This window comes from Ambystoma mexicanum, chromosome 3p, assembly GCF_040938575.1.
Source record: "Ambystoma mexicanum isolate Mex_15411 chromosome 3p, UKY_AmexF1_1, whole genome shotgun sequence".
Lineage (NCBI taxonomy): Eukaryota > Metazoa > Chordata > Amphibia > Caudata > Ambystomatidae > Ambystoma > Ambystoma mexicanum.
This window is the reverse complement of record NC_090925.1, coordinates 446,243,086-446,259,778: the sequence shown is the minus strand read 5'-3', so window position 1 is coordinate 446,259,778 and position 16,693 is coordinate 446,243,086. Positions and strand designations below refer to the sequence as shown.

Here is a 16,693-nt window from a genome sequence, read left to right as displayed (position 1 = left end):
GTTATTGACTGTATTATTGATGGCTCTAGTAGGGATAACTAGCACAATGAGAGCAAGGAACAACCGAGTCTTAAGGTGAAACATATTTCATGTGCTGAAGAAGCATGCAAACGCAAATGTGGTGCATTGAAAGTGTTCTACAAGAATACTTAAAGTAAAAATAAATCTTAATAAAATAGAATTACAAATCACATGTATCAAGTGATGGAATATTCAAGACCTCACTGGCAAGTTTTTTAGAATGTCCTGGCCTGCAGAACCAAGGCAATGAATTAATAAAGCTTCCTTCCTGTCATTTGAGTAATTTGCACCAAATTCTGCTAAAACATATTTTGTGAACCCATCTCGCCAATCTGTCCAACGTACTCTTGGTTCACCTAGTGTGGATAGAAAAAAGAATGGGCCTGGGACATAGGCCATGCCAACGCTATATAACTCCAAATGTGGCTTAATTGTAGTTTGTTGTGCTGTTTTGGCTGATTCTTTAGCACGTTGTAATATGTTTGTAAATGTTTGCTTTCATAATGTCTCTAAACGTTGTCTGTCATATCTCTCTTGGATACTATGTGGCAAAGCCTTTACTTGCGCCGGGTCTTGGTGCTATCTAGAAAACTTGACGTTTGTGTCCTCCTTCTGGTGCATTAGCCTTTCCGCAGTTTGTCGTGGCTTGCGTTGGCAAGGGGATCCTTTAAACACACTCTCTCACAAGTTTACTGCACGTATAGGTGCATCTTTGGGTCTTTTACTCTGAACTCGATGTGCGACATCTGCAATGTTGATAACACTGATGGCTTCAGGCCGGTCTTTGGCGTGCGCACACTGATGAGTGGCCCAATTTGACTTTAATGCCGTCTATAGTAACTTCTCACTTGCACTTAGCACGGCACAACCCTCATCTGCTCCTGGTTGACTGCCTGGTTTGCTCTTGTCCCTCATCAGGGGCTGGGTTCACACATATCTCTTGCTTTGTTTCTAGGATGTTGGAGGCCGCTGCTGCTTCCTCGTCGCAGTTGTTAAAATCGGTTCCTGGGAGAAATACCGCTGTGCACCTTGTGGCTTCTGGATGAAGGCTTTATTGTGTACAAGGTAAGTCATGTCTTATCAAGCAGCAACCTCCAGCTGCATGCCCACATCAACTGACTCTGCATGGAACCTGGAACCCACCCAAGCTGTGAGCAGGCTGGTTCCAAGTTCCATGCGATGATGTACGCAATCAAGGACGCTTTAATGTGAACCTAAACACTAAAGTAACTAACAACAACCTTTGTAGCAACAGCAGCTTTCAGGGAATGAATATGATGTACATTCCTAACAAGAAGCTGTAGACAGAAGGCACATTTCGATAACCAAAGTGCTTTTGGACTTTAAATGTATTTGATATTCATCTCGTGTGATGGTCTTGGTCTTGTCAACATTGCATGCAAGGACTTTTTTATTGAAAATATTGCAAAATATGTTAGTCAGCTATATGCTCTTGTTATTAGAATCTGTGATGAATTCAAAATACACAAATGCATCTCTGAACTTAGTACCATGAATATATGAGATCCTATCAAGCACAACAAACCTAATCTGTTTTTAAGTGCCAAGAAGAAAATACAAATAAAGGTAGCTTGCACTGTTATAGAGTTAAGAGTTGATAGATCACTATTTGCACATCTACTTCTAAGGAGAACTGTAAAGACTGGTCGGGGGTGTCTGTACTTCTGCTCTCTATATGGTAGAGGAGAGGCACAGAAGACCCCAGCCAAGATTCTCTATTATTGGTACGTGGTCGAGCAATCAAGGCCTAGCTTCTCAGGAGGTGATGCAGGCTGGTTCTTAAGTACAGTGTAGTCACCGAACCCCCACAAAGTAATGTCCACACACTCTATTACTGAAAACACAGTCTTTATATAATTAATATTCAAAGGTATGTACACGATCACAATAACGCACTTTGTACTTGGAAGTCAATAATGATAAATATATACAATTCTAAAGTGGTACCACCAATGTTATCAAATCTCATTAAAGTGCATCAACTGTACGGTTAAAATGTCACACAGATTAATAATGAGGAAACCAGCAATAGAGATAGGAAGGAACGTAAGATGGTTGAAACAGTAGGCAGAACACTGACCCCTACCTCTAGGCGCAGTTCTGTGTGGAGATCCCCCCACCTGGGCAACCTGTAAATAAAAGATATATAGCACGAGCCCAGTCCATATGTTCAATAGTCTCACTTCTTCCTATTAAGGTTTTAGCCCCCCAATGTACCTGGTGGAGTAGAGTTCTCTGACGATGCGTCGACCGATCCTTCTTGAGTGCCTCCCTTTAAGGCGGGAGCCACGGATCGTCCAACATCCGACGGTGAACAGGGTGATCTACGGCAGGGAAGTGGCAGCTTCGTTCCTAGCTGTGCTCGTCAACGACAGAGCGTTGGCATCCTGCAAGGAAGAGGCGTGCGGGGCACCTCGGTGACGATAGTTCTGGACCACAAAGAGATGATGAAGAACTGTGGCCCAGCAAGGGCGTCGAGTCGTCGGCGTCACTGTGGTCCTTAGGTGGCGGGAAACCCACCGTGGATGCTCCTCGGCACGTCCACGGTCAGGTCTTCTCCAGCGGGAGACAAGCATATGACGATGCAGACGAGAGCGTCCGATGATCAATTGAAGTTCTTAGGCAAACGGGAGCACGGCGGCTCCGGTCGGCGACGGCGGTCGTCGACAGTGGCGGACAACAGTCCGAGTGCTTCTCCTTGGAGTTCTGCAGCAGTCCCCGTATCGGGTCGGCAGCCTGTCGTAGGTCTGTCTACCAGGGAGCATTGGCAAAGATCAGCTGTGCACGATGGTCCCTCGTAGCTCGGGAAGAGGGCACCTTACCAGGTCCTCTCTGGGTCAGTCCTTGGAAACACAGCAGCTTTCAGATTGTGAAGGAGAGCAACAGCAATTCTTCTCGTCCAGCAGGGCTTCAAGGTCAAGCATCAGTTAATGCAGTTACTCGTCGTAGTGGACTTCAGCTTCTGAACATGATTCCTAGCAGTGAGAGGTCCCCAGATATACTGTTGATCTCCCATTCATTCCGATGGGTCACACTCAAGCATCCAATCACGACTACGATCATTCATGCAGGCAGGCAGCCAATCAGGCACACAAGGTATTCAGGCCATTCTCTTCTCTCCAGACACTCACAACAAGTTATGTGTATTGGGACAAGTACCAAGCCATTCAACACTCCAAGCCGCATTCATACCGGTTTCGGGCAGGGTTGTCTCAGTCATTGGGTCAACCATCAGATACTAGACACCCACAACACAGAATGCATATTCATCACACACTCTATTCACCCAGGTCCTACCCACAGGAGGTACCCACAACATACATCACCGGGAAGGCTCCAGCCAGTCTGGCCGGGCCTTCACAACAACACCATATTTGGCACTTCCACCCAACAGCCAGTCAGGGGGAAGGGACAGAGTCAGGGCTTCCCAGGACTTTGGGAAAACAAGGTAATGGGTAATAGAAAGCAAGAGGCCACCGGGGCCATCTTGTATTCCATCGAGAATCAACTGATCCCAATGGCAGGGCTGGTGTATCCCAAAATGGAGGATACTCCGCGCACCTGTCAATTTCAGCATGGAACTGCCACCAGCCCATACCCTGCTATGCGGGCCACCCACAGGTGCACAAAAACATACACTAGGGGCACAGGGTTGCACCCCCACCCATGGGTGCCATAAGGGTACCCCACGGGTCCTTTCACCAAACCAAAAGAAAGAGCGCTGCACCACCAGGAGTCCCACATCAACTCCTGCGTGGAAAACACGACAGAACACACGATAAAAAGCAGTACAGGACAAGGATACGGAAACCCTGTCCCTCCGATGCATTTCCAGCATCACAAGAACACAGCATCAAGTAAGTACGATTTTGAAGCTCCCTTGAGCATTCCTTTTCAATTTAGTGTATGGTAAAAGGTATATTGCCAAAATGATTGCCAGTTTGGTATTCAGCAGCATTACTACTGATTTGGTCGGCTGCACTTAAATAACATGCTCAGACTGTGCTTTGACATAGTCATTATTTCCCTGCGAATATTATAGCTTTGCATGCCACTGGGAGTAATTTGCTGCAGGAATAGGGCACCTCGTGGTTTCAGGATGACACCGTGGGACAGAACCAGCATGTTTCTGAATGTTAGCTTGTTCCTAGAGGTGTGCTCTTTATGTTGGTCCCATTCATGTGCATGATGTTACTTCATATGTCTCTCATCAACGAGACACAGTCTTCGGCCCCTGGCTACCATAGGACACAGAGTTAATTTGCACTTCAATTTGCCCCTCTAGCACAATGATGGTCCTAGGGCTTAACTCACTATCAGTGTTTTGAAATATATCTCAGCCTTTGCTTACATCAATGTGAGTTGTAATCAAAGTAGTGGTCATCATCAATGAGTATGAATGACTTCTGCTCTACAGGAGTACAAGGGTGAGTAGTGGATAAATTACGTGCTCAGTCCTCACACTACTATGCGTCATCAGTCAGTCCAATCATCAAGGTAATGCAGGCACAGCCAAGAGAGATACCTCCTTCACCGTTTGTGGTAATGTTGGCTGAGGAAAGGCTGTACTTGTAGAAGGAGTGTTAATGCTCAGCAGTAGCAACTCAAACAGCAATGGTACTCCAGTTCCAAAATAAAATAATGGGCAATCAAGGTTCTATAAATATAAACTTTAATTAAACAAATCAACTATATATAGAAAAACACTATTAAAAATACACCACTATAAAAGCAGGCAGAAAATGCAGAACTGATGTTTTGTAGGAGCACTAAAATTGTCACTCAAAGTAAATGTTTCTAGAAGAAAGATCTGCACAAGGGCCTTACACAGTCACTACGGCACTATAAAACAGGCCTTGAGGGAGAGGGGATATTAGTAGTAACTGATTCCAGTTCTTATGCAGTTCACCATGTATGAACCATGCTTTGAGATGCTAGGATTGCTTATCAGACCAGCGAGTTGCGTCGATCCTAGGCAGTTAGTCAGCATAAAGTCAGTTTGAGAGGTGCACTGTGTGGTTGAAATGTGGCCTAGGGTGATGCAGGTTGATGTATCACCAGGAGCGGTTTCAGAATATAGCATGGTTCAAAACATTTCCAGCACGGGTTCGGGTCAATTAGTGACACAACAGTCCAGTGGTTGGAGTCAAGTTGTGGCAAAAAATATGCAATTTGATGCTCGGTTTCATGTGGCAGTTCGAATTCACCTGCACAGTGCCCTGGTGCTCGATCCAGATAGGCGGCTCTGCTCTGCTGGGCAAAGCAGCATCAAGCAGGTTTGATGATGCAGCAAAGTGGTTCAAGGTCTGAAGGCCAAAAGTAGCAACTCAGGTTCTGGAATTTTGAAAGCAGTGAAAATGGTTCAAATTCAGATCAAATTGTTTGCCTTGGCCCTCCGGATGCTGTGAGTTCCACTGCAGGGGCCTCTAGGGCAATCTGAGTGCTTTCAGTCTCTGGTCTCCCAGCTTAGGTAGATTTGCTGCACTTGGTGTTTAATACCAAGTGCAGTACTATGGTGCTGCTCACAATTCAGGCATCACAAATAATTGAAGCAGGGGCTGTTTCTGCTGTATACCTTCCGGCATTTCCATGACTTCCTCTCCCATTCTCACATTTGGATGCTGGCATTAAGGGCATCTTATTTGGATCTGCTTACTGCCCCACAGACTTAAAACACAGCCTTAGTAGTGAATCTTTTAATGGTAGGTCATATTATGCTGTTTAAACTTTCCTCTGGCCTCAACCTGTGAAGCCAGTTGTGGAACTTCAGTAAAGATTCTCCAGTGCAACTCCTCTTCTATCAATGGAGGTGGTGTTTTTCGTCACACACCAAAACACTCTGCCATTGCCTGTTTCCAAACAACCAGCAAACATTATTTCCCAGCATTTCACAAACACCTATCCCTCTCCCCAAAATGCTGGCAACGAAATTCATTTAAAAGATTGTGGTCAGTGTACAATAGTATTTGCATTTTCGTGTGAGCATGTGTGCAATCAAGCTGCTTCAATCATCAAGTCTACTCTATTCCAGCAGGTGGTGTGTGCCACCCAACATCCAATCACCCTGCACTAATGACACTGCCTGATCATCACCTCTCTGAACATAATGTCTATCAGTATGTTGTAAATACTTCTTTTCCCTTCACCCGAAGTGTTGACAATTAATTTAATTAACATTCTCATGTTATGGCCATTGTTCTACGATATGTTAATTTGTGTGCACAGTCAATCAAGCCACCACAGTGCATAGTATGGAAGCAAATGAGTGATGGGCTTGGCAGACAAACTGGCACATGACTCAAGCAAAATCCCAAAGACCTTGTAAAGCTAGTCTAGCCTGTGTGTGTCATACAGGCAATGGTTTGCTCCCAAAAACGACCCCCAACAACCCCTAACATTAATGCGTATAAACCCTGCCTGAATTGATCTCCCTTATTTAGAAAGATGGATCTGGCTGCCCAAACTTGAATACCTAAATATCTTAAAAGTTTTGCAGATTCCGAATGCAGTAAACATGTCTCTTATCCAGTATTCAACTGAAATCATTTTCCCAGATTTAGTGCTGAACCTCAAAGAGAACCACGGTATAGGGAGAAGCCTGTAGGAAGTCTGTAGTACATTTTGGCATATGAAAAGGGAATCCTCACTGTGGATTTGAAGGCTAGTGTCTGCATTGTTGGTGTGGTGAAACCTTAGGGAAACTCCCGAAATATTATGCATCATAACTCAAATACTTCCAATCTGAAACCTCTTGTGACAGGTGCACATGTCTCACATGGCCCGGATGCAGGCAAGTTATTGACTTGCAAGATCTACCTTTGCGGACCGTGTAGAAATCCTATTCACTCTGAGCAACTATTCCCATCGTTAAAATATGCTACCTACTAAGAAACATTCCTTTCCTTTCATTTTTTTTCCCTTTGGCTCCAACTCTTCCCATCCCCTGTGCAAGCTGTGTCATAATACTACCACATGTAAGCTAACGTTATTTTAAGTCATTCACTTTAAGCATGTTGTTTTTTTGTTTTATTTCGTATTTTGTGTTCTGTAGGAATACATGGCGGTTCGGATGCCCAGAAGACCAATTGCTGAAGTGTGTTGTAATTAATGCATGACCCGGCAAAAATGGCATTCATCAACTATCGGACTAAGCCCCAGTACAGAAACAAATAATTTGGTATCCCTTTGGCAGAGTTCAGCATTCAGATTATCCTCACTTTGACTACCTAAATTGAAAGTCTTTAGGCTGTGCCAAAAAATGGATTTGCTTGACATGCTCTGAACTTGATGTTTACTGTTATCCATATGTAAATGTTAACGTACATTGAGGCCTGAAAATTCACAATAAAAAGGGCTGCTCTCAAACGGTTGAAATAAGAAATGCATTCCCAAAACACATTGTTTACTTATATCGGATAATTCTAACCTTTTCCTGTGGAACTTGATCCCAGTGTAAAGCCTTTGTCCTTTTTGACGAGGGAGACAAGGAAGAAGATGGAGGAGGTGGTGGACAAGGGAGCCCACCAGGAAATACCCCTCTGCTCAGTGGTGTTGGAGGTTTGGAAAGATCAGTTGGGAACAAAACCGGATGTCTTGAGATTGTGGCATATATGTTGTCAGCAGGGTCATCCATGGTGTTCTTCTTCCCCGGAACAGCAAGATCTGTAGTTTCCTGGTATGTTGCATTGTTGCTTTTCACTTCTGTTATGAAGGAGTAAACAATTTGCTCTTGAGGTTGTGATTGAAGGTGGGTGCAGAAATTGCTTAGAACGTCGACCCAGTCATCCCTCAACTTCGGTTTATCCACATGGACCTTGGTGTGGTCTGGAACTGATATCCGGAACCTAAATGAAAAGACAGGGAGCTGAATGAATCCGGTCAATATTTACAGATACAAAAGAAGGCAACATTTATTCAGCACTATTTCATGCTCACTTAGATGCACAGAATGCATCCTGACAGGCAAATACAGAATGTCAATAACAGCTGCTTTGCATAGTGTAGCAAACACATTTTCCTGTGGCAGTACATTTGACGATTAAATAGTTGAATTGGTTCTAATAAACTTCAATTTAATGTGGATGTAGTTGTTTTTCACTTTACAGTATCATCTGAACGGTATGTGTCTCAAATGGACATCCTCCTGATTTGACCCTGTATAAAATTGTCTCTGCTACTCATCTGACCGGTTTCCATTGTGAATTCTGTGTCAGGTACAGACAAAATATTCTCCAGCCTTTAAAAACTGATCTAAAGTACACTCATTCTAAGTGAAAGGAAAAAGTAAAACCTGCATTTCACGTTTGTGGTGATTTGTGTTCAATCCCATTTCTGTAGTTGAAAGAAGATGTCGATTCTTTTTTGTCTAAAATCAACCAGGTTTCAGGTGATACTTGACCCAGGTTTATTATCAAAGAGGGATGCAAAGGCTGGGTAGTTCCACTCTCTCTGCTCCAATCAGTGCTCAAAGTTAACCTAGAAAAAGTGTGTAGCTGGTATACATGGAGTGATCTTAAGCAGCCCTAGGTACAGAAAAGACATACGCATGGCCTTACCATCAATGAACTGAATTTAGTCAGGTACACTGGAATTGGCACTGGTCAAGTAAGACAAGTAGTCCAGCTAATTGCCAGCATTTCTCTATCAAATCACTGTCCTCAGCATAGTTGAAGTTTGGGAAAATCAGAATCCGCAAACCTCTGGGGATCTTCTCCTTATGTAGATCATTTTGCATAGTCACTTTCTCCCAGTATTTATTGATATCTTTGTTTAGCAGTTTCTCCAGTTGAAGACATTTCTGTTGGAGATCCTCTTTGACAAGTTTAGAAGCTTGTAAAGCTTGTAAAGCACGAGTAGTACTAACTCCCATCAGGAAAAGGTTTGCGGTAACTCCATCTCGGGTAAGTAAATATTCTGCCAGCCTTTAGTGGGGGTACGGTTGGCTGCGGAGTGTTGCGGCTATTTTAGTAAAGGGATGCAAAGGCTGCTGGGTAATTCCGATCTCTGTGCACCGATTTGTGCTAAAAGTTCATCTAGAATAAGTGTGGTCAAATAAAATAAATAACCTTTCATTAAGTTCCAAAAAACTCTCTGATTTCATGCACATCAACCATGAATCCTCCTTGGGGCAAAATATCCCCTTACCTACAAGGTTTTGCCTGGGTACATGAAAATAGGATATTGACCAGGGACAGTGACAGAGAAAAGGTTAATCTAACACAATTTAAAGTGTACAAATGGTGGTAATAACATCATTAAGGTACAAACACTCACTCCTTACAACTACCAGATAGTCATTTATAAGATTAGACATCACATGCTCAGAAATTCTGGAGTAGCGACACAGTCCTATGGTTTCTTGGGTGCTGGGTTCATTTGAAGAGCACCACCTTGTATCAAGCTGGTATGGACCAATAATGATATGATCATTTGCGAAGAAGAGAAATACAAGCGTGCCAAATGGGGTGCAGTTACTTGAATGGCTGTGCCTCAAACTGGTGGCCAGGGGATTTGAGAGATAAAGGAGTAGGAAGGAAGTTTGTGAGAGCGGTCATTGTGTATCTTTTGGCCACATTAGAGATGAAAAGGGTGGCATGTCAGAGGAAGAGAAACAGGAGCTGGGTAGAATTTTCTGGAGGGTGAAGTACAGCTTGCGAATTTGGGAGTGGAGAGTAAAGATTAGGTTGGTAAAATGGTAGGATTTGACAGGAAAGGTGCTAATTATCATGCAGGCAATCCAGATCTAGTCACTGTACCTCCTTATCTGTCAGATCAGAGGGAACATCCATAGTTAGAGGAAAGAGAGTGAAGTTGTTAACAGGATATTGATGCTTGAAGGGAGAGGTTGAGTTTCAGTCCCAAAATTCTGGCTTAGGAAAGTTGATCTGAGGCAGGGAGAAGACTAAGAGGAGAAATCTGGCTTTGTCTATATAGGTACGCGTGGAGTCAGGTCTGAATTTTAATAATTTAATTATTTTGGTAGGGTGGCGGGAGTGGTACGGATACAGAGAAGTGAATTAATGAGTGATTGGAGGCTGAGAAGTCATTAGAGTAGGGTGAAGCGAGGAAGCATTATGAATGTAAGACCAGTTCAAGAGATTGTCCCTGCTAAGAGTGGTTCATTGTGGAGGCTGAATAGTTTCAGGGGGTGGAGCCAAAGGAAAATCAGTAGGTGTTTTCATTGTGCAGGACCTTTAATCTGCCCTTGAGAGTGATCAGCCTTTGTTTTTACGGATTCCAGCAGGAGATCAAGATCAGAGAAGGAGGAGCTGCAGGACAATGAATGTATTTATTTATTGGTCATTTATATAGCGCCTATACACTCAACAAATGTTTCAAAGCGATCCAACGCAGGGAGGGTGAGAAGCTAAATAAAAATTAACATTCTTAATAGGCATTGGTATATTCAGAATGGGCAAGTGCAATTTGTTTGGTAGTACACAATAGGACAGGAGTAATACAAACTGTCACAACATCTTACAAAATATATTGTACATGCCTGATGTTCCTTGCAATAACGCAAGAGCTATACATGAAGAAGGAGAGAGGGGAGGGGCAGTGTAGGGTAAGAAGAACAGAGCAAATAAGTGCAAGAGACACATAGAAGGAGAGGAGGGGAGTGAGAGGGGTGAAGGGGGAGAGGCAGACTGTGCACACGCAAACGAAAAGTGGTTGCAGATGTAAAAACGCCTAAATTCGATTTTTAAGCAAGGCACACAAAGCAGATGGAAACGGAAAGTGGCTGCAGGTGTAAAAGGGCCTACATTAGATTTTTAAGCAAGCCACACTAAACACATGACAACGAAAAGGGCCTGCAGGTGTAAAAGCGCCTACATTAGATTTTTAAGCAAGCCACACTAAACACATGATAACGAAAAGGGCCTGCAGGTGTAAAAGCGCCTACATTAGATGTTTAAGCAAGCCACACTAAACACATGACAACGAAAAGTGCCTGCAGGTGTAAAAGCGCCTACATTAGATTTTTAAGCAAGCCACACTAAACACATGATAACGAAAAGGGCCTGCAGGTGTAAAAGCGCCTACATTAGATGTTTAAGCAAGCCACACTAAACACATGACAACGGAATGTGGCTGCAGGTGTAAAAACACCTACATTCGTTTTCCATTGTAAAGGGGGGAAGATCAAGGAGTAGTAGAATAATGCAGTCAAAGGAAGAGGAGTTACATCACAAGTGGCAGAGGGATAGACGGGCAGGCTTGTTTGATCAGTATTTCCACTTCCCCGCCATTAGAGTAGCTGAAGGGTGTGGAATAAAAAACTCAATTGGTATGGAGGACAGCAAAAGTGGTTGTGTTGTGGAGGCAATCCATCTTTCATTTATCACCGTTAGAGAATGGTCTGGGTGGTAAGAGTTGAAACTGTTCTTAAGGACGGAGACTTGGTTCAAAATCTATTGGGCATTCTAGAGTCCAGGTAAGAGAACAGTGGGGAGCATGGAACAGAATGAAGCAAGTGGCGATGGATTCAAGGAAGATGAGAGGATTGAGTTAAGTCAGAGTAGTCATGAATTTATTGGTGGGATAGGTGTTGAAACGGTGACCATTGTCTTATTTAGAGGAGGCATTAAACATGTTGCTAGGTTGAAAGTATCATTTGCAAGAATATAGCTGCGGTATAATAAAGGGGCACGCTGCTGGTATTTCCAATAGAGGGCTACGGACAGGGCAGTTGGGGGATGGATAAGTAAGTGTGTCAGTTTGGAGTGAGTTTCAAAAGTGAAATGACTGTTGTCATTTCTGTATGGTCAAGCAAGGTGGAGGCATGGGCAACCACGGTGTGGATGCACACGACACAGGAGAAAAACTAATGACCAAAATATTTTTTTTAAAAACTGGAGGCTGGCAGCGACTAACAAATACATTATAGGAAATAAATGATAAGCTGCTTGTGACTGCGGAATGAAGATACAAATAGGCAGAAGCTAAATTAAGTAACAGGCAAGTAGTGCCCACAAACTGAACTTACAGAGAGGGAGCTAGGAAGGATTCAGGGCAGACATATGAGGAACATGTGGTTACAGGCTGCGATCTACCAAACATTAAGATACACGCCGGTAGCAAGCAGTTCCCTACAGGATTTACATCAGTTTACAGTAAGCCCCAGGTTGCATGAACAGAGGATCTAGTTAAATGTGACTTTCATCCTCATGTTGGGCGGCTGAAGAGGGCAAGTCAAGTGAACAAGTTAAAACATCTGACTCTTAGCCTAACAGCCTTTCAACTGTATGGCCAACAGGGCGCATGCCATGGAAGAAAGCATTTCAGAAAGGGACAACATCACATGGCAAGCCGTGTCCCTACCCACAACCTGATGCATGACCCACGTTGGTGGAAATGATGGAAGGTACGCAAATGAATGCAGCATCTTGCATGCCGCAGACATGTTTCCAATGTGTTCTACTATTGTGTAATGTTGAAAGCTGGAACTCAATCGGTCCCATGAGCCCAGTGCAATATCTCTAATTTGATGGGGTAACGGAGCACAAATACTGCACAATGTACAGGAAAAGCATTTCTGTCTTTTAATCCAGCACAGTTCGCAGTTAATTGTTCTGAATATTGAGTGGACAAAGATGTTCAGGGATTCCTACTTAAGCAAGTCACACTTGATCTGGTCTTTGCATATATTTCACTTTTGCTTCTGCTGCAGAACTATTAGTGAGACCGCATTTGAGTTTCTGCTGCGTTGGTTGTTGTATACTGCACTATGAATATTGCTCACAGGGAAACACATCAGTGAATGTATTTATACGAGGACGGTTGATAGGAATCAAAGTACGTTAATGAGCAATTTCTTCAACAATTCAGATTTTGACACTTTTACAGCTAAACATTCTCTAAAGAGCGGCACTGGCTGCTTGGCTCCCATGCATGCAGAGGCAGCTCCTGAAAGCTTCAGGGAGACCCGTCACTAAATCCTGTATTAAACATTCTATAACACAGGTTGGTGGCTGTTGCTTGCTTTTTGAACATAGGACTGATTCTTGCTGCAAGTGGTCTTGTTGGAACTGCTCCTGGCACAGTTTCCCTCATTAGATGGAGGCCTCTTGAGATCCAGATGAGCATCAGGAATCTGAAATAGTGGGCACCTTCTGAATCACCACATGAAGAGACACAGATGTGGTGCAGGCCTATTGATTCAAATTCAGAGAGATCCACAAGGCCACCACTTGGTAGCAGTCTGTACCACACAGATTCACTTGGTAGCTGTGGCTGAGCAGTCAGACTTCTCTCAAGAAGAGTTAGGCAGTATGTGGAGTATACAATATAGGGCAATTTACACAGTAGAACAAGCAAACACGGAACAAGGCTTCGGTGTAAAGATATAAAGGTATTTATTTATAACAATACATCTATGGAAAACACTCTGGCACTAATACGGCAAACAACTTCAATCACAATTACTTATACGAAGAAATAGATCAATCCCCCTAACAATAGTTCGACAAGTCTAGGTTCACACCGGCATCACTTATTTGCAGACAGAGGTGTATGCTTTAACCTAGATGGCACTCTAGTATTCATTAGGACGAGAGAGAAAAATAAGGCAGGTTATGAAATCAACTCGGTACCAATACTTTACGGACAAATGCAGGGCAAGTAAGGCAGGGTCTACTGCAGATCACAAAGTTCAGAGGCCAGGCCCACTCGGAGAGAGGGAAGGCGATATGTCCCAAAAAGTGTCTCCGTGGAAATGCGCTTCGAGTCTTTATCGCAAATTGTTATGGAAGGATTGGACCAGTTCAGAACAGAAAATTAAAGAACGCTTGGAGGCGACCCAATGGAAAGGCGAGGATTAAGACACCTCACTCTATCCGGCAGAAAGGGAAGCCAGGCGGACACGGTACCTTGTTTGTGGAGAGACAGCTTCGGCGGGGGCAGTTGTTACTGGTGGTGGATGCACGTCGGGTCTTTGCCAAGAGAAGAGATGATCTCGTCGTCGAAGAAAAGTGGAAGATCGTTGCACCACCAGGGAAGAGACCAGCCGCGGAGTGCTCCGTCACAAGGCACCACCTTTTGGTCATGGTACAGGGGTAGTGGCTATCCGGTTGCCGAGGTGCTCTGCACGGGCAATTCGACCACTGCGTCCTGGAGCGAAGAAAAAGCAAAGGCGTCTGGTTGTTCCCACCAGTCAGGGGAAAAGACTCTCCGGCAGGGAGATCTCCTCTGTCGTCGGGAAGTGGTGAGTCCGTTCAGCAGGGCTCCACCGGAGGTGTCGTCATTGCAGGTCGGCTCAGCTTTACCCTCGTCGGATTCTTAGGTCCTGTGGTGACTTCTGAAGATCCAGTCTCAAAAGCCCTGCTTTTATGCAGAAAACCCCCATTCATTCAGCCTAGCTGTCCATCAAAACGCGCTAAGTGGTGAGCGGGGTGGCTCACCTCTTGGGCCAATCACACCAGAGTGCGACTGGAGTTGGCAAGGCAACTCAGTCCAGGGTGCCTAAACCCCCTCCCACACCCCTGTGGTAACCCAGACAGAATGGCACCACTTTGGAGGGTCTCTGTACAGAAGCCCGCCAAAAGTGGAACAAAGGGCTCAACCTTTGGTTTAGGAGTCACAGAGATGAACACAGACGCCATTTTAAAAACCGAGTTCTGGCAGAAAATACCATCCGATAGACTTATTTAAGATAATTAAACCGGTGGTATGTTAGAGATTAACGAGAAAAAGTATCAATCTCCAACAATGGGAAGAATCCCATAGGGTTACATTCGGGGTCGAATATAACAAGTAGTTTCCACTGCCACCAGCCAAAACTCGACGAGGGGGGACGGGACAGTGCCCCCTCGAATAACAGACCCAGGAATAATCGAATTACCCCTACTAGTACGTCCAAAATAGGATGGTTTGTACTAGTTCTGTTAGTAAATTTAGGTCTAGTAAAGCCAATGGTGACTTTACATGCCCGGGGAGACAGTAGTCAGTCCCCGGGTATGAAGTCTATGATGGAGGTCCGCTAGGATGCCCCAGTGCTACTGCACGGAGGGTGCGGTGTAGCACACATAGAAAAACATATGAGACCCTATGGAGTAAAAGACCCCATAGCCCATAGAACACATTGACATTCACAGGAATTACACACATTCATGTCCAAGAGTGGGAGAAAAAGAGTCTCACTCTGGCAGGATGGAAAAAACAAACTCCAGAAATCCAGCAAAGCTGCTGGGGGACTCACTAGGTTAGGGAATTCAGCCTAAACAGAGAATTCTCCCTAACAGATGCTGCAATTTGGATTGAAAGCAATCACTCCTGCCAGGCAAAGTGGAGGACTTGATAGGCAGCAATATAGTAGAAATGAATGCTTGACCCCTCAAAGCCCCTTGTTATCCAGCAATATTCTCCACTCGATAGCCAACACAAGAAATACCATCAACGGCAATTATTTGCCAGAAGTCCAAAAATGGGGCAAGGGGGCAGATGTAATCTGCTTTTGAAGTCCACTGAATCTTGTGCCTTTTATCTTCCCTTCCATGTCCCCTCATTTCATTAGATGAACACTGTTCAATGGTGACACTTAGGGCCTCATTACGACCCAGGCAGTAAGTTACCGCCTGGGTCGTACCCTTACCACCATGGTGTAAACGTAATGGTGTAAACGTAGTTTACACCATGGTGGATGGCGGATTTACCGCCCCATTCCAAGGTGAGTGGGGCGGTAAATCCCCATTTCCCATTTACCCTTCCCCATTCCCATTTTTGCCCCATAGGGCATATTGGGAGTGGGGAAGGCGCTAATTACGCCACCATAAATTACGGTGGCGTAATTAACACCATGGTCCCTTAGCGCCATGGATTTTAACGCCTGCAAAAAGCAGGCGTTAAACTCACCATGGCGCAAAGGGACCTCGGAATCAGGCGTTAAGGGTCGGCGCTGTTTACGGCGCCGTTAACCCCTTAACGCCTGACTCGTAATGAGGCCCTTACAGATGAAAGAGGAAACTCCTGGTGTTGTATCAAGAAAATGTCTGTTGAGTTTCACTTTGATCTCTCTGCCTCAAGTCAGCTTATATTAGAAATAGAGATGAAGTTGAAAAAGATGCTATATATGACTTGTTATGCTTAAAGTCAAAAAACCATGTTTTTTTAAGATCAAATGTTTGTTTGTTTTTTAGAATATTGAAACTATGGCAACTGGCATGTGATGTCATACGTGAAAACCAGAATATATAACAAAAATTAAGTGCCCTGAGGACAGCACCAACAGGATACACAATGTGGATTAATTTCTGTGTTTATTCTTGAGATTAAGATTCTTGTTGGTTCTAGAAACACATTCTTGAAGTGTTGGCACAGCCTTTTGCCTGTATGAATTAAGAAGGGTATTATTAATAACAGTGGTGGGTAAAAAAGAGACATACCCTCCAGTAAGGCATATAAAGGGTTTGAAGTGTTTGCTTCTTTGCCATTTGTAGAATATGTACACACATAGACATTAGTTTCAAAATGTGTTCTGATCATGCTATGTTTTTTAAAGATATATTGTTATGTGTAATGTGTTTTGAGAAATATTAAAATATGTATATTTTTGATAATTACATGGTTATTCGCCCTTTTTTGGTTAAGGGGTGAACATGACTAAGTTTGCATGCATCTAGGATAACTCACTCTTAGCAGAAAGGGTCGGAAGCTG

The 16,693-nt window shown here is 43.9% G+C and overlaps 1 protein-coding gene across 1 annotated transcript in view; it reads right to left on the bottom strand.

Annotated features, from left to right (window-relative positions):
• The window catches only part of LOC138579912 (formin-I-like), a 1,210,893-nt gene that overhangs the window by 609,888 nt on the left and 584,312 nt on the right, over positions 1–16,693 (bottom strand). The window contains exon 7 of the mRNA XM_069650137.1: positions 7,469–7,886. Within this exon, the coding sequence (XP_069506238.1) occupies positions 7,469–7,886 (418 nt within the window). The remainder of the gene's footprint in view (positions 1–7,468; positions 7,887–16,693) is intronic.